The sequence below is a fragment of the Coregonus clupeaformis genome, chromosome 9 (assembly GCF_020615455.1).
Source record: "Coregonus clupeaformis isolate EN_2021a chromosome 9, ASM2061545v1, whole genome shotgun sequence".
Classification (NCBI taxonomy): Eukaryota; Metazoa; Chordata; class Actinopteri; order Salmoniformes; family Salmonidae; genus Coregonus; species Coregonus clupeaformis.
This window is the reverse complement of record NC_059200.1, coordinates 10250005-10276934: the sequence shown is the minus strand read 5'-3', so window position 1 is coordinate 10276934 and position 26930 is coordinate 10250005. Positions and strand designations below refer to the sequence as shown.

The 26930-nt window shown below is 41.5% G+C and overlaps 1 protein-coding gene across 2 annotated transcripts; it reads right to left on the bottom strand.

The window, feature by feature from the left end:
- Nucleotides 1-26432, bottom strand: LOC121573720 (moesin). 2 transcript variants are annotated; one of them, XM_041885910.2, is made up of 13 exons: nucleotides 25909-26432; nucleotides 17093-17176; nucleotides 9060-9155; nucleotides 7918-8192; nucleotides 7701-7784; nucleotides 7203-7349; nucleotides 6934-7030; nucleotides 6322-6485; nucleotides 5765-5895; nucleotides 5304-5464; nucleotides 4862-4954; nucleotides 1352-1582; nucleotides 1-1165 (listed from the first exon to the last, which is right to left on the bottom strand). In XM_041885910.2, exons 1-13 carry the CDS (start codon nucleotides 25918-25920, stop codon nucleotides 1001-1003), a joined length of 1740 nt encoding a protein of 579 aa, XP_041741844.1. In that variant the 5' UTR covers nucleotides 25921-26432; the 3' UTR covers nucleotides 1-1000. The 2 variants fall into 2 exon arrangements, with proteins under 2 accessions (XP_041741844.1, XP_041741845.1); XM_041885911.1 differs by lacking the exons at nucleotides 7918-8192; nucleotides 9060-9155; nucleotides 25909-26432 and having other exon boundaries at nucleotides 17093-17151.
- Nucleotides 26433-26930: the final 498 nt, after the last annotated feature.

Genomic DNA, 26930 nt, shown 5'->3' with positions numbered 1-26930 from the left:
TTGTTTTAATTCTGGCTGGTGGCTTCCAGTCATTCATATAATTTATTGACAAAAGGCTAGAGGGACACATACAATTCGTAAGACATCCATCTTTTTACACATAACTTGTTTTATTGAAAAATCCAAATGACAAAATAAATCTTTCACGGCAGGCCTTAGAATCATATTGCTTCAAATGCCATATAATACAAGATTTTGCAAAAGATTGATATACAAAAAGAAACTCCTAATCATGGCAAATACTAGTGTGCATGGCTATATGTCATAGCAGATACACTTGGTCTGTAAAGAGTCATTCAGAGGTCCTGTATGTCTCTCTCTGAAAAAGGAAAATGTGGTATTCCAGCGCTTATTTCATATGGACTTAATCAAATCTTATGTAAAAGTAATACTGCTGAGAGTTTCCGAACAAAGATGTCCTTCTCTTAGAAAGACAACCATCTATTTAAATGCTTAAAATTAGAATAAAAAAATGCACATTTAAATACAGTTTGATGTTCTCTTCATTTGTTGAAAATGCTTAACGGTCCACCTCAAAACAAACAAACCTGCTCTGAAACAATGACACCTAAATAGTGACCAACCATATTGTAATTCAAATTGCAGCTGTCCTGCATCGAGTTGTTGTTTTGTTCGTTTTCAGTTTAAAACAGTGTGAGGAATGAATCAATTAAAAATAACTTGTAAATGATCATCAATACAACATCCTCCTCCATCTATAATCCAAATGATCAAATCTTATCCACTTTAAACTGTTCTTCTATTAAATATCTCCCTTATTAACTGATGCACTTATTTCATTGTATTGTACTTGTATTGTAATTTGTGCACCATTATTCAAATACATTGTGCAGTATTTTCTTTTTGCTCTTTGATATGTATACTGGTCTTGTTTGGGTAGAAGGCACTGTAGCTTGTGTAAGGCAGTGTCTGCAGTCTAGAATGAATGGACCAAGTATGGCACCACTGTGGGGCCTATAGCAGTTGCAAACAAGATGCATCACATGCACTCAAACTCGTCTATACGCTGCTTGGTGTTGCCCGACCGAATCTGCCGGAGGGTCTTGTACTTGTCCCGTCCCGCTTTCACATTATCTGCGTGGATGATGTCATTTGCGGTTTTCTTGGTCTCATCCCGAGCGATGGCCAACTCCGAGCTCAAAGCCTGGTAAAGGAAACATAACATTACTGCCAAGTTTCACTATAGCTCACACAACAACACAGGCATAACAGGATACGTTTATATGCGCCATTCTTTTGATCTCTACACTATCATAAACAGTGATACAACCCCTATAAACAGTGCTGGGGGGGGGTTTGATGTGGGCAGCAGCCACAGTCGGTCACTCACCAGCAGGTGTTGCTGCACACGCTCGTTCTTCTCGGTTTCGGTCATGCGCTCCTCCTCACTGCGGTCTTTGTAGGAGATGCCGCCCGTGAACTCGGCGCTGGCCTGGTCACTGCTCTCGTCATTCTCGTCATGCTCGTTCTCGGCCTGCATAGGCTCCTGTATGTGGGACGCCATGATTTTGCTCTTCAGCTCCTCTTTGGTCTTCTCCAGGTCCTCCTGCACCATGCAGGCCTAAGGGGGGCAGCCACTCATGTTAATGACTCATGGTATGAACTGATTCAGGAGAAGGAATATCAATAGGTTATGTGATACAAACAAACGGGTGAACTTCAGGTTAACTACAGTGCCAGCTATCGGGTTAGCCAAGTTCAGTATAATATCCATAAAGTATTTTGTTTCACCATAGCACAGTATTAGCCAGTCTTTCACCTGTCTGGTTCTGTTTCCCCCTGGCAGAAGAAATACACTATATATACAAAAGTATGTGGACACCGCTTCAAATTAGTGGATTCGGCTATTTCAGCCACACCCGTTGCTGACAGGTGTATAAAATTGAGAACACAGCCATGCAATCTCCATAGACAAACATTGGCAGTAGAATGGCCTTACTGAAGAGCTTAGTGGCTTTCAACGTAGCACCGTCATAGTAGCCACCTTTCCAACAAGTCAGTTCGTCAAATTTCTGCGCTGCTAGAGCTGCCCCGGTCAACTGTAAGGGCTGTTATTGTGAAGTGGAAAAGTCTAGGAGCAACAATGTCTCAGCCGCTAAGTGGTAGGCCACACAAGCTCACAGAACGGGACCGCCGTGTGCTGAAGCGCATAGCGTGTAAAAATCGTCTGTCCTTGATTGCAACACTCACTACCGAGTTCCAAACTGCCTCTGGAAGCAACGTCAGCACAAGAACTGTTCGTCGGGAGCTTCATGAAATGGGTTTCCATGGCCAAGCAGCCACACACAGGCCTAAGATCACCATGCGCAATGCCAAGCGTTGGCTGGAGTGGTGTAACACTCGCCGCCATTGGACTCTGGAGCAGTGGAAACGAGTTCCCTGGAGTGATGAATCATGCTTCACCATCTGGCAGTCCGACAGACAAATCTGGGTTTGGCGGATGCCAGGAGAACGCTACCTGCCCCAATGCATAGTGCCAATTGTAAAGTTTGGTGGAGGAGGAATAATGGTCTGGGGCTGTTTTTCATGGTTCGGGCTAGGCCCCTTAGTTCCATTGAAGGAAAATCTTAACGCTACAGCATACAATGACATTCTAGACGATTCTGTGCTTCCAACTTTGTGGCAACAGTGTGGGGAAGGCCCTTTCCTGTTTCAGCATGACAATGCCCCCATGCACAAAGCGAGGTCCATACAGAAATGGTTTGTCGAGATCGGTGTGGAAGAACTTGACTGGTTGCACAGAGCCCTGACCTCAACCACATCAAACACCTTTGGGATGTATTGGAACGCCGACTGCCAGGCCTAATCGCCCAACATCAGTGCCCGACCTCACTAATGCTCTTGTGGCTGAATGGAAGCAAGTACCTCTATAATGACCTCTATAAGATTCTACAGTCCTAATGGACCCAAAATGTACATTCATGTCCTGTGTGACAGTACGGTGCACCAATCAGCTCATAAATCTGTCACATTAAAATGGGGGGTTTGTTCTATACAGCACAATCACACAACATTTGGGACCTGCCATTTAGATTTGCATTCTTTTAAATGCGAAAATAGGGAAAATGTCACAATGGGGTGAGAGATATCCTCAGAGGCAAACAGGATTTCCCTAGCGTAAAGACAGAGAGAAACCACCCCTTTCAGCCAGGCCCACAGCATGAGTCACCATGCACACAGGGGGAGAGGAGAGGAGGGGCCCCTCCAATGGAGTAACGCCCTCCACCAGAGGGAGTCTAAGGGCTCAGACACACCAATAGCGATTGCTGGCCGATAGCACTTAGCACCTCTGAACAGTGTCATCTGAACAGAGTGCTATCTGAACAGAGTGTCATCTGAACAGAGTGTCATCTGAACAGAGTGTCATCTGAACAGAGTGCCATCTGAACAGAGTGTCATCTGAACAGAGTGTCATCTGAACAGAGTGTCATCTGAACAGAGTGCCATCTGAACAGAGTGTCATCTGAACAGAGTGCCATCTGAACAGAGTGTCATCTGAACAGAGTGTCATCTGAACAGAGTGTCATCTGAACAGAGTGCCATCTGAACAGAGTGCCATCTGAACAGAGTGTCATCTGAACAGAGTGTCATCTGAACAGAGTGCCATCTGAATAGAGTGTCATCTGAATAGAGTGTCATCTGAACAGAGTGCCATCTGAACAGAGTGTCATCTGAACAGAGTGCCATCTGAACAGAGTGTCATCTGAACAGAGTGCCATCTGAACAGAGTGTCATCTGAACAGAGTGTCATCTGAACAGAGTGTCATCTGAACAGTGTCATCTGAACAGAGTGCCATCTGAACAGAGTGTCATCTGAACAGAGTGCCATCTGAACAGAGTGTCATCTGAACAGAGTGCCATCTGAACAGAGTGTCATCTGAACAGAGTGCCATCTGAACAGAGTGTCATCTGAACAGAGTGTCATCTGAACAGAGTGTCATCTGAACAGAGTGCCATCTGAATAGAGTGCCATCTGAACAGAGTGTCATCTGAACAGAGTGCCATCTGAACAGAGTGCCATCTGAATAGAGTGCCATCTGAATAGAGTGCCATCTGAACAGAGTGTCATCTGAACAGAGTGCCATCTGAACAGAGTGCCATCTGAACAGAGTGCCATCTGAACAGGGTGCCATCTGAACAGAGTGCCATCTGAACAGAGTGCCATCTGAACAGAGTGCCATCTCAACAGATTGTCATCTGAACAGAGTGCCATCTGAACAGAGTGTCATCTGAACAGAGTGCCATCTGAACAGAGTGTCATCTGAACAGAGTGCCATCTGAACAGAGTGTCATCCGTGATGTAGAATCGTGTGATTTTTTGGGGCAGTCAGACGATTACAGCGGGTGGTCCCTAAAACACAGCGCGCTGAACGATCGGAGACGAACGCTAGATCCACATTTGCCTTAAGGGAGCGCACACACCGCACCGAATGTCGATCTGCCGTTCATCTGCCGTTCGTTTGCAGTTCGTTCAGCAAGGTGTGTTTTAGGGACCACCTGCCTGTGGGCGCCTCTGACTGCCGTCATTTTGCACACAGTTTGCAAATTACGGCTGGCACTCTGTTCAGAGGTGCTCAGTACTCTCAGCCGACATACGCTACCGGTGTGTCTGTGCCTTAAGTATGGTATCTTAAAACAAACAGTGTCCAACTGTTATAACTTCAGAATACCATATCAGAGCTATACTTGAATGCTAGGCTATGGTTCATCCTAATCTTCACTTTGTTCTAATGGATGAATTACTGCAACATTGGATGTAGTTAATGACACATGGGACTAAACAATTTGAGAAGGTGGGGGAGGTCAGAGTGAATGAGGAGAGCAGTAGCTGAGACCACACCTTCTGTTGCCACTGCGTTGCCTCATCCTCCTTCCTCTGCTTGGCGTCCTCCAGTAGGGAGATCTTTGAGGTCAGCTCAGCCAGTTCCGTGGCCTGTGGGGAAAAACAGTATTTTCACTTTCTTTCCATGCGTTTGGATTGGAAAGGTTCAGATGTTTGCTTATTTTCATTTCCAAACCATGTGAATACTACCACAGTCAGAAAACTAGAAGTTAAACAATGTTCATACATTTCACAATTTCTAGAATTAGCTTATTAACGATCATGATAATACATGTTTATGTACAATACAAATAATAAATGATTTGTTTTATTCCAATAAATTAACTACAGTAATTAACAATCATCACATTACTCAGTAGCTCATCACTCTGTAGCACAATGCTACGTGCTGACACTGCGTGTGCTGTTGGTGAATGTGTGTAATGTGTGGGTAACTCGCCAAGTGTTCCTGGTTCTTCATCTGGTTCTCAGACTGCTGGAGCAGGGCAGTCTTGGCCTCCTCAGCCATCCTGCGCTCCTTCTCCAGACGCTCCGCCTCCTCCTGAGCACGCTTCCTCTCATGCTCCAACTCCAGGGCCTTCCGCGTCTGTTCCTCCAACTCTGCACACAAACAGTAATGATGATAATAGACAGAACGGACTACATGTCCTGTAGCTTCATTAAGTCTCTCTTGCAAAATAGATTTTCTCTCAACAAGACTAACTTGCTTAAATAAAGGTTACATTAGGTCTTACAGTGCTTTATAGTGTGTTGGGTGAACACACACAACATATGTGTATTTAGACAATAATCAATAATAAGTGATGAACAACCACTCTCTTATAAGACTCCAAGCTTTAAGAGTAAAGATAATAGGTTTTCTCTTATTTATTCGTTCTACAGTCATAGGGGGTTTCCAACCTTGCTGAGCTTTTTTTGTCTGTTCCTCAATCTGTTTCAGTCTCTCCATAAGATCCTCCTTCTCCTTTTCAATCTTTTCCTTTTCTTTTTCAGCAAGTTCTCTCTTCTTCTTTTCGTTCTCCAGCAGTGCCCTGGTTGACAGAGGCCGTAGAGTAAACAGGGAAATAGAAGGGAGGGAACATGGACAACTTCCTAACATTTTCAAGCCTTCTTTATCAGACAATAGGCCAACCTAAACATTAGCTAAAGAGATCTGTCAATGTTCTGATGGCTACTGAAGTTAGAGGGACTTTAGTAAGAAGCATCCACTCATAACAAAGACCGTCAGACAATAATGTCTGGCCAGTGGCCACCAGTTGCCACCCACAACAGTCTGCTGTGATTTTAATGTTAGAAATGATCCATTGATGCTCTTCATGTTCAGCTTTCGTTTTGAGCATTGCTGTTGGGCTGATACAAGGACGATACAAAGACAGAGGCTGGAGTAACCACAGGTCTCTGAAGTCTTGAAATAGACTTGTAAGCAGTAACTACAGTGCGGTGGTAGTGACACTGACCTATCCATCTTCTTGTGGTTCTTCTCCTCTCTGGCCTGGGCCTTCATCTGCTGTACCTCGATGGTGTCTGGTTTGCGGCGACGCATATACAGCTCATGGTTGCCCATGCAGAGTGCCAGGATGCGCTTGTTGATACGCAGTCGTGGAGCATAGAATACAAAGTCCTAGGAAAGAACACGTGTGAGTACCAGTAATCTTTATAAAAAAATTATTATGGCAACAATAATAATTTCTCTCCCTAGTAAATACTTTATAACTTTATCAAATCAAGGTTTATTGGTCGCATACACCCTTTAGCAGATGCGAGATTCGTTTTTCTAATTACCCAGAGTCAGATGAACTCGTGGATACCATTTTTATGTCTCTGCATGCAGTAGGAAGGAAGTTAGAGGTAGTTTTGCATACTCTAGCATACCTGTAGACTTCCAGTTGTTGCGTTAACGCTAGTTAGCATTGGCTCGCGAAACTACCTCTAACTTCCTTCATACTGCACGCAGAGACATAAAAATGGGTATCCATGAGTTCATCTGACTCTGGGCTCATCTGACTCTGCCATAATCTCGCAGTATTCCTTTAACCATAAGTACAGAGAGGGCATTGGTGGTTACATACTGGTGCTTTCTTGTCAATGGGTTTGATGACAAACTTCTTGTCGTTGAAGGAAATATTCCTGATTTCACTCCATGGGAATCCAATTTTAGGTGTCATCCTGTTGAGGCAAAAATGTGATATCAACACAGTGATATTTGCGTTCTCATTTACACTTCGTCACAATCAGAAAACAACCATTAGACCTGAGTTTGTACAGCATATGTATAACAGCTTTCAGTCCCATATGTGTGAGTACCCATGTGGTGTACATTTCTACATGAGTCACTCACTTATCATTCTGTTCGTAAATGTTGAGTCCCAGGGCGTCCACTCCTAACCATAGCTCTGATCCTTTCTTGTTCTTGATGCTGAAGTAGTTGACACCGTACATCTCCAGGTCCTGAGCGATCTTTAGGTACTCCATCATTGAGTCCTCTCTGTGTGGGTAAAATAAATCAAGTCATTAAGCACAGAAGGAACACAAGCTGTTAAGTTATTAAAAGACTACCAGCTGGGTAGCTGCCAAAATAATTCTCAATAAGAGTTGATTGTCAAGATGCTTCAAAATCACAGCACATGCTTTCACATACTCAAGCTCTCAGAGTGCAAATCTATTCACTCTATGAAAGAAGCTAAAGCAATTTTCCACATGACGTGGTATGTCGTACTGTGCAGAGAGATATAGAACTTTCAATTGAAACCAATAGAGGCAGATGTTTTTCAGGCCAGGGACAACAGAGCTAGGAGGGGTAAGTAATGTGTGTGTCTGTGTGTGTGTGTTTCAGTACCTGAGCATGCCCTTGTGTTCCTCATGCCACACCTGGATCCTCTCCTCCCACTGCTCCTTGTTGAGCTTGTGCTGGTCCAGGACTCTAAAAACACGAAGACAACATTAAATGACACTTTAAAAACAAAGTATGCCACAATAGACTGTTTATGGCAGAGAGAGTATGGAGGTCCAATCAAAAGGTGTTATGTAAACTCTAGAGATGGTGGAGGCCTCACCTCTGAGGCAGCAGTTTGTCGCTGGACAGGTATCCTGGCGAGTGGATGTCCTTGTTGTAGTCAGCGTACTTGGCCTGCACGGCGTAGGAGGCCAACAGCACAGCCGTCTCCGGGGGGCAGTAAATGTCATCATTGAGGATCCCCTCCTTCACCTGCAGGAAGAACAGCCTCTGGGTGGCCTCCTGGATCAGCTCCTCTGACACGTCCTCAGGGAAGAACTTTCCCCGGAACTTGAACAGCAGTGGGCTTTCCTTCCTCACATCCTGGGCAGTCACCTAGGGTCAGGGGTCATACAGCTGAGTGGAGGCGCCAGGAGCAGTTTCTCTTTAACCTACACTCTTAGAATTTGTGGTGACTCAATGAACCCTGGACATCCTCAAGGAACCCCTGGAGTTCTTCAACGAACCATTGCTAGTCAAAGGTTAATATTTGCACCTTCGGTTAGTTGAGGGGTTCTTGGAGGAACCTTTATGGTTCAATGTAGCAAGGGGTTCCTGGAGGAACCCTGGAGTGGAGGCGTGGCTTGGTAGGGGTGTGGCTTTAAGATAGATATTTGTTTGGCCATCCATTAGAGTAAATGTCATTCCTGTTCATCTGTTCTGTTGTATTGTCATCACATTAAGGTTGAACACTGACAGAGATGTATGAGTTCCTCAAGAGCATATGCAAATCCCAAAATTTGAATAGCTACCACTTTATTACTGTATGTAGTCAGCAATATTAATATTATTAATATTATATAAGAATATATATTTGCATAAATATTCAAGGAACATATTAATTTACAGAGTACGAACTTAACATGTTGAACAGGAATGACATTTACACTAACGGGTGACCATAAATAACTATCTGAAAGCATCGCCTCCAACAAGCCATGCCTCCAATCTGATAGGCTGCCACCTCTACAATATATTATTAAAAAGGTTCAAAATTGAACCCTTTCCAACACAAAAAGTATCCGGTTCGACCTTTACACAGGGGTTCCTCGAAGACCCTTTTCAGAGGGGTTCCTTTTCAACTGGAAAGGTTCCGCCGGTGTGGCAACCCAAAACTGTTTTTCCAGGCACCTTTACTTCTAAGAGTGTAAGGTGGCATGGAAGCCTTGTTCACTATGTCCTTGTTTAAATGGAGGCACTCACCTTCTTATTAAGCTTGAGCCATGTTGAGAAACCTTTTGTATCCTGGTACTGCAGTCCGAAGAACCACACCTCCCGCAGTCCGATTGTCTTCACAACCTTAGGGCACACAATTTTTGAAATGTAACCCAGCTCTCAACAGGGGTTAATTGTGTTAAATTGTCTGTGAAAACAGTGTTACGTGACATTCTTGTTTCATGTCAGGTTTTAATTTACTGTTGGTAATGGTGCATGATGGTTGAGTCATTCATTGAAAACAATATAAGGATCTAATCCTCTCAGGTTTAGACGTTCTATAGAGTTATATTAAAGCACTTTTACTGAAGTATGAATACAGAATCATCTTAGTTTAGTGCATAGATAATCTACTTATCTAAATGACTAAAATGTAAATGTAAATGTTATCTTTTCAATGAATAACCTTCTTGATTTCATTATCAGTTTCAATATAACACTGTATCAAATAACCATTTCAAAGCTAAACCTAATGCCAAAATTGTAACTGCTTGAATTTTTAAACACACTGAACTCATCACAAAATTGGATATAAATACGTAAATTCTGGCCTGAGGGATAATGCAGTTGCCAGCCATTTCCTAAGAGTAATTGCTTGGACCTAGGTGGTGAACAGCAGTTTAAACTTGCTCAACATAACTTAACTCCTAATTTTCTACCCTAGACATTGATATTTGTTATATCAGTATATAATCTCTCTCTCACACACACAAACAAACAGAGGCGTTGGATCCATTAGGCTAACTGGTGAAAGGCATCCATTTTATGTATTACGAAAATCTTAACCAGATTTAAATAAGAATTAAGTCACATATTACATTTAGTGCTTCAGCATTGTTGCACCATACAGCTCTATTTCTGATTGCCTGAGTAAAAATAGAGTGGAAACTCTGTAATCTTATCTAATGGCTGTGGAGGGAGTCATCCAGTCCCCTGCCCAGATTGCCCACTACATCAAACGTCACTTAGAGGGGTCTGTGGCTGTCCTGACACAGATATGTCTGGACAACAAAGTCCACATTAAGTTTAAAAATTAATAATAATAAAAGTAATAGAAACAAATTAATAATCTATGTGATTATAAGCATTAAGTGAGATAGGTCCATTATAAAATTGGTGATGGATGCCTTGGGGTGATTCAGAGAGTGTCTGGCCCCTCTGCTAAAACAATAGAGATGTAATCTGAGGCCAGGCTGGCCTGCCATACAGCCATGATGTGTTTGTGTCTGAGAGTGCCACTTTAACACTGGTGGGACCAAAACGGCTCGCCAAGCGCCAAGCACCAAGCACCAATCTCTACATACATTCCTCTCCTCTCCTCACACAGACAGGCAGGCATGGTACAGCTTGAGACGGCTAGGGACTGATGACCACTCATGCACTAAATACCTTGGAGGAGGCACATATGCTGTGTAAACAGCCTTGGAGAGGAGCTGGTGGGGGTGTTTCCCATTAAGAAGACAGTTTAAACACACTACCACTGCCTGCACACCACACCATCACCAAATCACCCAGTTCTACACAGTCATCTGATTTGATTGAGCCGGCCTTGAGTTGAGATGGGTAAGCTTAGGGTGGGTAGATAGTTTAATGACAAATCCGAAGCACCGCTACAACTCGTAATATTTTACCGTGAACACTGCAGCAGAAGCGAACGCCTGCCTCCGCTACCCTTTCCTCCACGTGAGGCTACAATAAATCGACTTTCCCCGGGAAGCTGTGAAGCGCCGGGGAAGCTGTGAAGCCAGCTGTAGCCTATTGCATGATTCTGTTTATGAGTCAGTTATTAAAAAATGTGAAACAATGTTGTGTATGTTAACTATTGCCTGATTGTGTTTATGAGTCTATTATTAAATGTGTATGTTTACTGCTTTTCATTAAATAATGTATGGCTACAAATATTGTATATACATTCCTTCATATGGGCAGAATATTGTAATCTAGGCCTATATAAATTCGTTCATATGGTTATATAAAGGCTGAAGGCTAAAAACAGCCAATATCTAGTTTCTACAATGTATTTTCGTTTTAAATCATGTATTTTCGTATTATGTAGTTCTTACACTATCCATTAACACGAACAATTCACTATAAAACCTTTCTTTATCAACAAAAAAGCGTAGCAAAATACTTAAAAAGAATATGGCAAAACTAAGTAGTTCTAAAACATTTATTTCAAATAACCAAACAATACAAAAAATAAGAGTATTCTACATGACAATGCAGCGCCATAAAAACAAGTTCATTAACACATTTTCCCTCATTGGGATTTTGGAGTCATTGAAAGGGTTGAAATTGATGTGTCATGAAGACGTGTCCAAGTGGGCTAGGTGCTCATTTTTCTCAGATGGATTTTGGAGTATTCACAACTGCAACTTGAAAGTGTAGGCAACGCTCTTCAGGTAAGACTCCAGCCGTTCAATCGTGGTGTACTTCTGAACTAGTGACTTCTGATCCTTCTGTTGCTTGCGGTAGAGGGGTCTTTGCCATGGTAGAGAAACGCCAGCAAGTTGCTGCTCCATTCTCATTTCACGTCTTTGCTGCTGTCATTGAAATGCCTCGATGAACTTCCAAATGGTGGGGTGGTAAGCGCAAAATTCGCCAAAAATGTTCGATGCCAGCCCTCCACTCCGTTGTTGGTCTTCGCCAAGTCTTGCAGGACAGCATCGTATCAGCTCCATAATTTAAAAATAAAGAAATAAGAGAGATATAAGCAGATTAGCATCCATGTTATTGGCCTTGGGCATACTGCCATCAATAATAAGAATACGAATAATAAAAACATTATTATGTTAAACAGGACATTTCCTACCTATGGGAAACATTGGTTTTCTCCAATGCGTCCGACCTTCTCTCCAACCCATGTTGCCTGAAAGTATGTCAGGAGCTCCTCAAGTTGTTCGGGGCGCTGAAAGAACCGCGTATCCAGCATAACTTGGAGATAACCCCGTCAGTGAGCGTTATGCAACTTTGGCATTCGAAAGCATCATATTCGGTGCACTTCCAGAAGGACTTTGCGGTCTGTCGTTACCGTCTGAAGGTGTAGCCTTCATGCCCCTGGTTATGAAACTCTGGTGACGTCCCGGTTGCTTGTTCTGACCTCTAAGAAGAATGAATACTGAGGGTAGCAGTGCAAGGTCTTTTTAAGCAGACTATTTGGATTATTGGCAAATGAACGACTTGCAATTTGATTGCTGACAATCGAAGCCATCCATCCAACCGATTTATTCAGATCTGGCAGTTCAAAGAGGATAGTTTCAAAGGTAATTGATTGGGCCTAGTTATTGTTCATTAGCAGCATATAATTGCATTCATTCTCTTAAATCTCTTAAAATAGCCTATACTCTTCTTGTGCAATGTATAGCCTACTGTACTGTTTGTCTGTCTGCATGTCTTGGTGAGAATCTTAAATTAATAAAATACTAAATAGTCTTCTTCAGTTTGTGTGCCTATTATTCCCCCCAGTGTCCTCACCAGCCAGGGTAGGGCAGCACTTTACAACATTCCAATGTTAAAGTCTTGTGAATCTCTCAGGTATATTTTTTTATTTAAAATGGGAAGAATGGGAGAGATGGACAAATACTGATTTCAAAACAAAATTGACTACATTCTCATTCATATTATCAAGACTTAACGTGAGTATCAAAATAGTTTTAAAAAGATGCCCTTGCCTTAAAGTTGAACCTTGGATAGATCTTTAGTATAGCCTATACCAGGGATGGGTAACTCCAGTCCAGATGTGTTAGCTGGGGCTGGGGCAAAAGTGTGACACCAATCAGGCCCCAGAGGACTGGAGTTGCCCATCCCGGGCCTATAGAGTCAACTCAAAATATGGTATTCTGTTCTTTTGAAATACCCTACATTTTCCCTATCATATTGAGACTAAATGAAAGGACATAGCCTAAATGGATTTGGTGATATTTTCCTACATTAAATTGACTTAGTAGACTGTTCAAATGTAGGGGGAAAGGCAGACGTTGGGTTTCTGTGGCTCTAATTTCATAATCATTTTCGTTTTCAGACGTTTTCCTTTTGTAGGCCTACCCATGTGTCACTCCTCACTCGGAAAGAATGTTCATTGATGTCAACACCAAAGCTGATAATTGTGAATTGATTAAATTGGAATGATGTGAATAATGATGATGATGGTGAGAGCCCAGTATAGCCTAACCCTTTAATCATAGGTTATTGTTACTTTGTGTCTCTGAAATCACAATGAAATCACAATGTTTCAATTTCTATAGTTATGTGACAGGCTTTTTTAATTGAAACATCCAAATGTCAGCCTTTTACCAGATATACAGTACCAGTCAAAAGTTTGGACACACCTACTCATTCAAGGGTTTTTCTTTATTTTTTACTATTTTCTACATTGTAGAATAATACTGAAGACATCAAAACTATGAAATAACACACATGGAATCATGTAGTAACCAAAAAAGTGTTAAACAAATCCAAACATATTTTATATTTGACATTCTTCAAATAGCCACCCTTTACCTTGATGACAGCTTTGCACACTCTTGGCATTCTCTCAACCAGCTTCACCTGCAATGCTTTTCCAACAGTCTTGAAGGAGTTTCCACATATGCTGAGCACTTGTTGGCTGCTTTTCCTTCACTCTGCGGTCCGACTCATCCCAAACCATCTCAATTGGGTTGAAGTGGGGGATTGTGGAGGCCAGGTCATCTGATGCAGCACTCCATCACTCTCCTTCTTGGTAAAATAGCCTTAACAGCCTGTAGGTGTGTTGGGTCATTGTCCTGTTGAAAAACAAACAATAGTCCCACTAAGCCCAAACCAGATGAGATAGCGTATCGCTGCAGAATGCTGTGGTAGCCATGCTGGTTAAGTGTGCCTTGAATTCTAAATAAATCACAGACAGTGTCACCAGCAAAGCACCCCCACATCATAACACCTCCTCATCCATACTTTACGGTGGGAATACACATGCGGAGATCATCCGTTCACCCACACCGCATCTCACAAAGACACAGCAGTTGGAACCAAAAATCTCCAATTTGAACTCCAGACCAAAGGACACATTTCCACCGGTCTACTGTCCATTGCTCGTGTTTCTTGGCCCAAGCAGGTCTCTTCTTCTTATTTGTGTGCTTTAGTAGTGGTTTCTTTGCAGCAATTCGACCATGAAGGCCTGATTCACACAGTCTCCTCTGAACAGTTGATGTTGAGATGTGTCTGTGACTTGAACTCTATGAAGCATTTATTTGGGCTGCAATTTCTGAGGCTGGTAACTCTAATGAACTTATCCTCTGCAGCAGAGGTAACTCTGGTCTTCCATTCCTGTGGTGGTCCTCATGAGACCCAGTTTCATCATAGCACTTGATGGTTTTTGCGACTGCACTTGAATAAAATGACAAAGTTCTTGAAATGTTCCGTATTGACTGACCTTCATGTCTTAAAGTAATGATGGACTGTCGTTTCTCTTTGCTTATTTGAGCTGTTCTTGCCATAATATGAACTTGGTCTTTTACCAAATAGGGCTAACCCTCCTACCTTGTCACAACACAACTGATTGGCTCAAACACATTAAGAAGGAAATAAATTCCACAAATTAACTTTTAAGAAGGCACACCTGTTAATTGAAATGCATTCCAAGTGACTACCTCATGAAGCTGGTTAAGAGAATGCCAAGAGTGTGCAAAGCTGTCATCAAGGCAAAGGGTGGCTGTTTGAAGAATCTTAAATATAAAATATATTTTGATTAGTTTTTTGGTTACTACATGATTCCATATGTGTTATTTCATAGTTTTGATGTCTTCAATATTATTCTACAATGTAGAAAATAGTAAAAATAAAGAAAAACCCTTGAATGAGTAGGTGTGTCCAAACTTTTGACTGGTACTGTATATACTTTGGAAAGTATTCAGACCCCTTGACTTTTTCCACATTTTGTTACGTTACAGCCTTATTCTAAAATTGATTAAAATGTTTTTTTTCCCTCATCAATATACACACAATACCCCATAAATTTGCTAACATTTCTGAAAACCTGTTTTTGCTTTGTCATTATGGGGTATTGTGTGTAGATTGATGAGGAACATTTTTTATTTAATCAATTTTAGAAGAAGCCTGTAACGTAACAAAATGTGGAAAAAGTGAAGGGGTCTTAAAACTTTACGAATGCACTGTATCTGCAGGCCCAGTGCAATCAAAAATGTGATTTTCTTTTTATATATATTTCCACACTATGAGGTTGGAATAATACTGTGAAATTGTGAAAATTATGATAATGCCCTTTTAGTGTAAGAGCTGTTTGAAAAGACCGCCTGATATTTCAGCCTGTTTTGGTGGGAGTTCTAACCCTCTCGGAAAGTATTCAGACCCCTTTACATAAGTATTCAGACCCTTTGCTATGAGACTCGAAATTGAGCTCAGGTGCATCCTGTTTCCATTGAGCATCCTTGAGATGTTTCTACAACTTGATTGGCGTCCACCTGTGGTAAATTCAATTGATTGGACATGAAACACGACTGTCTATATAAGGTCCCACAGTTGACAGTGCATGTCAGAGCAAAAACCAAGCCATGAGGTCGAAGTAATTGTCCGTAGAGCTCCGAGACAGGATTGTGTCGAGGCAGAGATCTGGGGAAGGGTACCAAAAATGTCTGCAGCATTGAAGGTCCCCAAGGACACAGTGGCCTCCATCATTCTTAAATGGAAGAAGTTTGGAACCACCAAGACTCTTCTTAAAGCTGGCCACCCGGCCAAACTGAGCAATCGGGGGAGAAGGGCCTTGGTCAGGGAGGTGACCAAGAACCCGATGGTCACTCTGACAGAGCTCCAGAGTTCCTCTGTGGAGATGGGAGAACCTTCCAGAAGGACAACATTCTCTGTAACACTCCACAAATCAGGTCTTTACGGTAGAGTGACCAGACGGAAGGCCCTCCTCATGACAGCCCGCTTGGAGTTTGCCAAAAGGCACCTAAAGACTCTCAGACCATGAGAAACAAGATTCTCTGGTCTGATGAAACCAAGATTGAACTATTTGGCCTGAATGCCAAGTGTCACGTCTGGATAAAACCTGGCACCATCCCTATGATGAAGCATGGTGGTGGCATCATGCTGTGGGGGTGTTTTTCAGCGGCAGGGACTGGGAGACTAGTCAGGATTGAGGCAAAGATGAACGGAGCAAAGTACAGAGAGATCCTTGATGAAAACCTGCTACAGAGCACTCAGGACCTCAGACTGGGGCGAAGGTTCACCTTCCAACAGGAGAACGACCCTAAGCACACAGCCAAGACAACGCAGGAGTGGCTTCGGGACAAGTCTCTGAATGTCCTTGATGGGCCCAGCCAGAGCCCGGACTTGAACCCGATCAAACATCTCTGGAGAGACCTGAAAATAGCTGTGAAGAAACGCTCCCCATCCAACCTGACAAAGCTTGAGAGGATCTGCAGAGAAGAATGGGAGAAACTCCCCAAATACAGGTGTGCAACGCTTGTAGCGTCATACCTAAGAAGAATTGAGGCTGTAATCGCTGCCAAAGGTGCTTCAACAAAGTACTGATTAAAGGGTCTGAATACTTATGTAAATGTGATATCTCCATTTTTTTTATTTTATAAATTAGCAAAAATGTCTAAAACTGTTTTTGCTTTGCCATTATGGGGTATTGTGTGTAGATTGATGAGTGGACAAAAACGATTTGATCAATTTTAGAATAAGGCTTTAACCTAACAAAATCTGGAAAAAATCAAGGGGTTTGAATACTTTCTGAAGGCACTCTATATATATAACAAAAAACTTCTGGAGCCCCCAAAAATGTTTTGCTCGCAGGCCTACGCAATAGCAAACAGATTTATTCAATGAGAAGAACAGTGAGAGAGTGAGAGTTCCTATAAAAATAAACCCTCCACTCCAGTCCCACACCTGGGCTTCCATTCCCCAGCTTGCAATTTACATTGATTGGCATTAGAAGAAAAGCACCACAAGAACGTGTAATTTGCCACTGAGGAGGCAAAACCATTAGCATGTTTAAGCAGAGCAAGCATTGTTTTTACCTGGTCGAAGAGTTGCTTTCCCGTTGTGTTGGGCTGGATGGCAAACTCCAACTCTGCATCCATCGTGGTAACTCGCACACTAATCTGTTAAAGAAAACAACATGAGTTAGTACGCTGTGACTGACAACCAGTGAATCCCATCAAAATAAAAGTTAGTTGTGTCGGTGTACCTAATTTACAACAAAGTGATTATCACATTAGATGCCTCTGAGAATTTGAGATTGAGAATCAATAGCATGTTGGATCAGTCTACATTGATTATAGAGACTGTTAGAGTTACTTACTTATGATTTATGCTAATAAATATATACATTTATATACAGAATTAATTTTTTGGATTGATCAAAAGGGAATAGGCCTTATAGGCATTAGAATGAACCCTCGTTCTATGACCCCTCATTCTATGACCGGAGGCAGTAGAGTTTCACAGCAGGGCAGGAGTGCACCTACATGACAACATAGGGCCAGGCATATGAGCACACTAACTTGGCAAAGTCATTTTTTGATTAAACATTTTGGCAGTGTTACTTATAATTGCCTTCATCTCATGAAAGATTTATGGTTATAACAAGGTGGACCCACACACTTTCAGAATAAATGGTGTGTATGTGGGTTGTCAGATATGTTTCATCCAAAATGTCAGTGGTTTATAAACTGATAACTACTGAACAGAGCAGGCAGCCAAGGCATCATAGTACGTTAGGTTCCAAATACTGCTTTCAACAGGCAGTAAGCAAAAGCCATAATACAACAATTTAGGCTGACACTCAACTAGTCATTCTAGACAGTTGGGTTGCTTCCAGCAATGTTCCAATGCTCCAGTGCCATTGCCTAGCTTACGTTGCTCCCAGGTCTGGGATATCTGAGACTAACACTCAACCATGACTTTTATCAAAGCAGTGTGAAACATTTTTGTCTTTATTTGAGAGCTGTTGCATGTCCATCCTACTCCATTAAATACTCTTTGGGTATACTCCTTTGAGACATAATTAATATGCATGTTAATTTCAACTCCCTTACTCACTAGAGAGGGGAGGGTGGGGCAGACAATTACAATGTTTCAAATATGTACAATGTGGGAGAGACGCCATTTTCCGTGCCTGGTACAGACAATTAGGGGAGGTGCTAGACTAAAATGATTGATCAGCCTCAAACCCTGGAAAAAACAATTGCAGGAAACCCATTGAGGGAGACAGCGCAATGAGGTATTATTAGCTTATATTGGAAAAAGAGGCACACTGACTTCACAGAAACCAAAAGGGAAATAAATATTTTATCTTAATGATGCGATAAAATTTGTCCACTACACTAACAGAATGTTAAACAGAATTTAGTGGGAGTAGATTTCACATAGAAGTAAAAACTACCTACAGCTACTATGAGGTATACTAAAACTGTGTCAAATTAAATAATTTTGCATCTGGCCAGTATACCTCTCTAAATGAGTGGCAGAAATACTTTTGGGGTTTTCGCATGCTAAGCGGACATGTTGTCCCCCAGCTCTCTCTCTCTACCAAGCTGCTTCACTACAGGAAGTAACCACATCCTCTGGTAGCTGGGCCTCGCAAAGCAAGGGTGGGCCGCCCAACATGGAGCTCACTAACACTACATCCTGTAATGCATCACATTGCTGCTTGCCTGCCTTCCTCTCAGAGATAACGTGTGCTCAGTGATTGCACCAGCACAATTTCTCTTTTTGATTTCTTAACACACACACACACATGCATGCAAAAAGGACACGTAGCTCTCTATCGCACTTTTTTGCCCTCATATGACATTTACTGTAGGCCTATACGTAATTATGATAAAAAGTTGCAAGTTCTGCCATTTTTGTAACTACACAAGTGGAATAAAGAAAAGTAGCCTTATTTTTAGAATGATTTATATAACAGCAGGCATACAAAACCTGATGAGCTAGCCATCATGGATATCTCAGTCTTTAGACCACTACATCATGGCCCAACACTCACAGCAGTCTTATAGCTAGTATGAATTAGAAACAAATGGAATATGCCCATAAAAGGAATGCAACAAATGAGTATATGCTGCCTGTCTTATGGTATACAAGCTTCCTCCTGCTGTGCACCCTAAACATATTTTCATCCCACGCTGTGAGTGATTAATACAGCTGTATTGACATGGCTCCATGTTCTCTGTCCTCTCAGAGATAACATGCACAATCAGCCAGCCTGTGTTTGAGTGTGTGTGTGTATGTGGCGGGGAAATAACTGAGCAGGCCTGAGGCCCACGCCTGAGCTGAGCCACAATGGCATGCTTTATTTCCCAGCTGTGTGGCTGATTAGGGCTGCGTTCTTTCCCCTTTGTGTCAGCAGGCCCCATTCGCTGGTCAGGCCACTTGTCATCCTGCCACTTCCTGTCATCACTGGCGCCACAGAGCAGAGGACTGGAGTGGCTGGACTGAGGCGGCACACAGAGTAGAGGGCTGTAGAGTAGAGCTGTGACTGGACCGAGGCCTGTAGGAGCAGGAACTAACTACCGTGAACATTAATCTCATTTAGGCTTCACCAACGACCCAGACACATTCAGCCATCTACAAGTAATTAGTACAAACCTTTAACATGGTTGGTTCTGAAACAAATTCTACGCCACTCAACAGTGCATATTTGAGTTCCTTGTTTTATTAAAATGTATGACTTAACACGATCTGGACACATCTCAAAGGTGTTACCTAACGTTGTGGGGGAGAGATTAATAAATCAACTTTGTATTTCATACAAAATGAAGGCCCAGTTTTCTAGGGAGTGGTTAGCTGAATGTTTCATTTCCTCTGTCCATTTTCTGGCAATATCTACCAGTGAAATGAAGCTTTAAGTGCATTTGCAGGCTATTTCATGAGCGATAACTTATATTTGTAAACAAGTTAGGGCCTATAACTGTCTATTGCCATTGTTACGTTCCCCAATAACCAACCAAAAATCGTTGCTCAACATAAAAAGATAACTAACAAATGAGTCACTGACAACAAAACAAACCAGGTGGGGTTTTAAAATGGGTTCTGAAAGGCATCCATGCCTACTGAATGCTGGCCAAGCAAACTCGAGTCTCAACACACACCCACCATGGACACCCACTAGATTTGCCTGATAAACTAAACTAAAAGAAAAGAAAACCCACACCAACTTAGGTTAGGGAGTGAAAATAAACGTGGAGCAAACCGAACAGGGAGACACAAAATAAAAGGCTTTGTATTCACAAACATAGCGGGAGAGTTAAACAGCAGTCTAGCTCTTCCAACATCTCTCATGCCAACTGGCGCATAGGCTCTGCAGTGCTAAAATGTCACCTGTGCCAGCACAGGTGAAACTAAAGAATGTTTAACAAGGCGACAGTTGCAACACATCCAATCAGGGCAAGCCACACCCAAACAGAACCAACCTCGAAATCAAAAACGAAATCGACCAAAACCCCAAAGCCTATAACACCATAGCCGAGTGGCGCAGTGGTCTAAGGCACTGCATCTCAGTGCTTGAAGCGTCACTACAAACCCCCTGGTTCGATTCCAGGCTGTATCACAACCGGCCGTGATTGGGAGTCCCATAGGGCGGCGCACAATTGGCCCAGCGTCGTCCGGGTTTGGCCGGTGTAGGCCGTCATTGTAAATAAGAATTTGTTCTTAACAGACTTGCCTAGTTAAATAAAGGTAAAATAAATGAAAAATAGCTATTCCTTTTATGGTTTACCCTAACTATGAACTGAGCCACACCAACAAATGTGAGTTGAATATAACTTCAGTGACTAAGATTTGTTAAATGACACTAATTTACAAGATCCAGTAAGACATTGAGAGTAGATTTGCATGTAAGACCCACATTGTGCCTCTGTCACCATGTTAAACATTTATTTGCATCATTGTTTTGTTGAATCCCCTAAATCAGTGGTTCCCAGCCAGGGGTACTAGGACCCCTGGGGGTACTTGGCCTATCCACAGGGGGTACTTGAGAAGACTCATGTGACCATAGGCTTACTGGTAAAATGCACATGAGGGGTTACTTCAGGGGTAGTTCAGACAGACCAACATTTTGTTGGTGGGACAGTAAGCGAAAAAGGTTGGGAACCACTGCCCTAAACCATACCACTTTTATATTTTCTCTATACACTATACTCTATTTTCCCAGCCAACCAGACAAACTGCTTAACATGACATAGCCTACTGATTAGACATTATTTTGTTGTGTAGTTCAGGCCAACAGGTCCTTGGCTGCCAGTCAAGGGTTGTTAAGAAGTGACTTTCCTGGGTAAAAATAGTTCATCTCACACAGGAAAAAAGGAACCAAGAATGTGCAGTTCTGCCTGGTAAGGGTGGGTCTCACATGGCCAGTGCTCAGAACACTTCTCACACACTATTATTAGAACAGCAGCAAAACATCACTCTCAGTAACAGGACCAAGTATAGTTTTGTGGGTGATTCCTCACAAAACTAGAACAAAACCGACCATGATTTGGGGATTTTCACAAAATGTAATCCATAGAAGAGTCCTTTGGAGGAAGGTTTGATTACATATTTTAGAAATGTGTATCTTAAAGCATAACATTTTGAAACAATTAATTGAAGTTGGAATAGTTGTGACATTTTGGCCTTTGGTCTTTGCAGACTGTACATCGGATTCAGTCTTTTACGATTATCACGTCACACTGTGCGATGTTACCAAATTAAAATATTGATATCAACCTGGCCAGATTGTACGATATCCTTCAATTCTGTCGTCACATTCTGCGATTGTCTTTCGAGGCTACGTCAGCTGACGTAGGCTACGTCAACTGCAGCGGTGTATTTGATCTGCGCATGTGCCAGCACCAGCAGCGCAAGCCTCTCTCTATGCGAGTGAAGTGAGTTCGGAAAAACTCTTAAGTATGCATCTTCGAAATAATTTACACATACAAGCTTTATATGTCCAAACTCAGAATCAAATAGGCTTCCCCAAAATAACATGGTGGTAGAACGTTTTATTTTTTTAAATATTTTTTACGGATTTATCAAAATCCCATCAATTAATTAATATAAAATAATATGCCATTTAGCAGACGCTTTTATCCAAAGCGATTTACAGTCATGTGTGCATACATTTTTACGTATGGGTGATACCGGGGATCGAACCCGCTACCCTTGCGTTACAAGCGCCGTGCTCTACCAGCTGAGCTACAGAGGATTTCAAGTAGCCTTATTTCAGATGTGTCATGTAAACAAGATTATTAGGGAAATCGTTATTCTTGCACAGCATGTAAACGTTTAAATCGAACTATTATATTAATCTGACTATTTACAATAATCGTATTATTGTGTACATACTCAGTGCCGGCCGTGTTACTATTGGTCAGTCATCGGGATCGGCTCATAACTCCAGTCACACACAATACACGATAAAGGCAAAAAAAATCTGACACAGCCAGAACTGTCAGAGCCTACGACCGCACGTAGTGGTACTTAATCGGCAGACCTAGACCCTGTCACACTGAACGAGTCAAGACATTCGACAATTGTTTACAACCTAAGAATTTGCCCAGGACGTGGACATTTTGTCTGGGACAGCAAAATCGTGGCATAAAACGGCTAAAATTGTACAGTCTGCAAAGGCCTTTACCCAGGTCTCCTTTAAGACTCTATAATGTTTAATCTGTAGGTGCTACAAAATCACCCATGTTAATGTTTCCATTCTGCCTTGGGAACGTTCAATGCCTTTTCTGTCTTGTAAAGGGCGTTTGGTCATACTGAGGAGCAAACAAAGCTATAACAAATCTTAGCAATAGACTGTATTTCAGTAAAGTACGCAAATGATTATAAACTGGGACACCAATCACTAGGAAAAAATGAAGTTACATTTTCCACTTTCCAAATTCTCTTTCCAACATGTTCGGAATGCCTCATCCTTCAACTGCATCCCCTCAAGACATCTGATTGAAATACAAACAAATAAACTTTGAAGGGGATTCAAAAATCATAAATAAGTGGAAATCAGGAACTGATGGATAATCCTTATACTATGTTGTTAGATTCTTGGTTACGTACTTTTGGAGGTGAATTTTAACCATTCACAAACATATTCCCATACACAAATGGAATACAATCAATTAGAAAAGTATTCATAGTATGTTTTAAGGTCAACAACATAAACAGGAAGATTTGAGCCACATGCACTGATGTAGAAACTAAAAGCTCTCCCTGACTTTAATTCTGAGAACTAGGTTAGCCTCAAACTATTAACGCTCAAATTTTATAAACTCCCACAAAAGACAGTTTTACAGAATCAATACAAGAATTTCAATTATATGTTTATATTTTTTCAGATTGAATGTGTTTGTGAGTCTTATATTAGATTCAAGTTAGTTAAACTCACTGTACTATGACTTGCCCTTTTTCAAATCAGGTTCATGAATCCCAGATAATGCCAGCTCCTTTGTATTCAAACACCTTAAAGCAACCACTTATCAGTACAAATTGATGAGGTCGTTATCAGAATCATTACTGTTCACTTACCAACTTAGTAATAGTCCAGTGCTTTATGCTAACCTAGGGTGAGATCCTATGTAAAAAATAAATAAAGTTCTGTTTCTAACAAACCTCATCTAAATCAACTCAAAAACACACAAAAAACAACAAAAGACAACTCACTGGTTGGTTTTCTGCAGCCAGAGAGATGTTTCAGACCTGCCGCACAGATACCCTCCATTTACGGGCTGAAGCCCCCAAAGGTTTGCATAATTTCTGCCTTTCACACACTCTACCGCCTGTAGTTTAGTTTATTACAAATTGTTAATCTCAGCTCTGCTATGTGCGTTTACAGAGCTGCTTAATCCCCTTCTTACATACCACTGGACTTTCCACTTCACTTGGTTCTATTATTTGTTGTTTGTGAAGAACTAAGGCTTTACCAACTAACAAAATTATACTTATGCCATAATAGTATTTCACTTCACTGGACCGTAGTAAGTAGAAATTGCTGTTGATTAGAATATCATAGTTCTGAAGGAAAGCAACCTCACAGAATAACACATTTATTAGTGATGTGTAGAGTTCTAGAGTCTAAAGGTACATCTGAAAGAAAATCAACCAGACTGCAAGTAACTTTTTAGTGATGAGAGGGTTTTATGAATGTAATAAAATTGCTTGATGTAACATAGCATATCATTTCTGACATGGGGTGACCTGTAGAAGTGCTTAAAAACCTCAAGTGCTGAAACACTGCCTGAGGACCATGCAGTTGCACAGGACGGAGAAGGGGGAGTCTGTGCTGTGAAACACCAAATAAGGCTTTCAGTGGCAGCGTCAAGAGACTGCAGGCCAGGAAATAGCTAAAAAGTTACTGACGCAATCTTAGAAACCTTGAGTCACTAGATTACAGTTCCTTGGGAAGCTGTAACATTGCCAAAAGAAGCACAGCCAAAGCCTACACTAATGGTAGGGGGACACATGGATGACTTCTGTGAAAAGACATGTCAATACATAACTACAGATTAAAATAAATACAACTATAATCTTCTCATCAGTTCACAATTGATTCTTACATGCTAAATGTCACAATACTGCACATTATTTTACTGTCATTACCTGAGGTGCATTTGATCGCAGTGACTGATTCTTATTAAGCAAAACATATTTTTCAAATCCTGATGTCTTACGTTCTGTCTTTCTGGCCTAAAATCTGATGCAATACCGAGTGGCTTATTCATTGTTCCTAATTTGGTGTAAATACTTGATAAAGATAGCGTAGAAATCAAATCAATTACAAATGCAATGCTATTTAACATCAATAGAACTGATCCAGTAGATTCTACATTCAACTAAATTTCCCTGGGCTGGACTATATAGCAAATATCTAATCACACAGGCCTGGTAATCTAGGCCAAGGTTTGCCATAGATCAAACTTTAAGAACCTGCATTTCTAGATACTGTATCTCCTAGAATAGCCTATATTTTCATAGAGCACAATGCAAGCGATCTGACCTCCATCACTCAATAGCAGGCCTGTAGGACAGGCTAACATGGGAGTCCACTGTTGAAGAGTGCATAAACTAGCTGTTGTACTACGGGGTACCACAAAGACAAACACAACGTCATCGAATGGGCAATGGGAACATCCGGTAGGCCTACAGCAAACAAAATCAACACTAATAGGTCACATTGATATGAATTGGATCCGGTGAGGCGTTTCTGTAGTCTCGAGACTACAGAAACGCCTCACCGGACCCAATAGGGATCGAGTTGATATGAAGCCAACAAGGGCCTATTCAACTTCTTGAAAGTTCATTCAAAAGCCAATCACGTTCCAGGAAGGGGGGATTGCCGATGGCGCATAGGTTGACACAAAATAACGGTTCATAGGATAGACACAAACCTAGGGTAGCCTAACAAAAAAGAACGTTGGGCAACATTGTATCAATTCCTTGAAATCGGTAATAAATCAAGTTTAGGATATGCTAGAGAAAAAATATAGGCTACAGCGTCCTGCCCTACATGAAATATATGTTTTAAAATACACTTTTCATTCATTTGAGGCGCGCTAAACCTTTTCTGAACCTATATGGCCCTACATAGGCTATACAAAGTCAGACACATTCAGTAGGCTAATTGAGTTAAATGTGCCAAATATATGCTTTCGAAGAATTATAGAATTTCAATCCAAACATTTTACTTTATAGCCTGTCATGGGCTAAATTATCTTTCTCGATCAAACAAGACCGCAAGTTGGATAGCTACATTTTGACCAGAGATAGCGTTTTATATAATGTCTTATTTCTATGTAAAACATTTTATTTAATTTTTTTAAACTGGTCCCACACATTAAAAAAGGCTACTCACCGTCTTCGGCATTTTCGCAGTTATCTGTCCTTAGTCACTGATGTCAGGAATTGGATGATAGCAACAATGGAGTCAACAAAAAAATGTGTCCATTAGATAAAGCGCACAATCTCAAAATCCTCCGTCAAGTTCAGTTAAACTTTGATTTCAAACTTTTCCCACAACCTAAAGAAGGCTGCTCGTATTTTCCTATTTTCTTTGTATCGCCTCAAAGTGGTGGTACAGAGCTTGATTTCCTGCTAACGGCAATGTGACTGAAAAACCACACCCAGCCCAAAGAAGACATACTAAAATGAGTTTTTCAGCAGACTCCGCCTGTATTCGCAATGACCCGTTATTCCTTTGTCAAACTCAAGTTGAACGTGAGCAGCTGAACTAAATTCCTGGACTTTAAATTAAAGCAGGGATACCCCACTGAATTCCGATATACGTAAATAAATTAAAGCCGGGATACCCCACTGAATTCCGATATACGTATTTTCCAGGATACCATAAGCATACAGCTAGGCTACTGTCAGTAGCGACATTTGATTTCACTCCAGTTTTTCAATCTAAGCTATAATACCATTTTGAAGGTAACACACTGTTTGGGACAGGTGAACCGGATAGGGTGGTTAGCATATTAAAGCATGATTAAAATTGCCATTGCCTATTCTTTCAACAAACACCTAGTCAGAACTATATTTTTATAGGCTAATGGATCGAATAAATATACATTTTACATTTTAGTCATTTAGCAGACGCTCGTATCCAGAGCGACTTATAGTTAGTGAGTGCATACATTTTCATACTGGCCCCCCGTGGGAATCGAACCCACAACCCTGGTGTTGCAAGCGCCATGCTCTACCAACTGAGCTAAATAACATTTATTTTTACAAACAATTATTGAACCTCAGACGAGTTTTTTCTTGTGACACATAGTCTGACACCCCCCATATGACACAATTTCCAATCAATACAATAATCACCATTTCATATGAAGTGCATTTTGTGTATGCAAATGCTTCATTGATATCCATTCA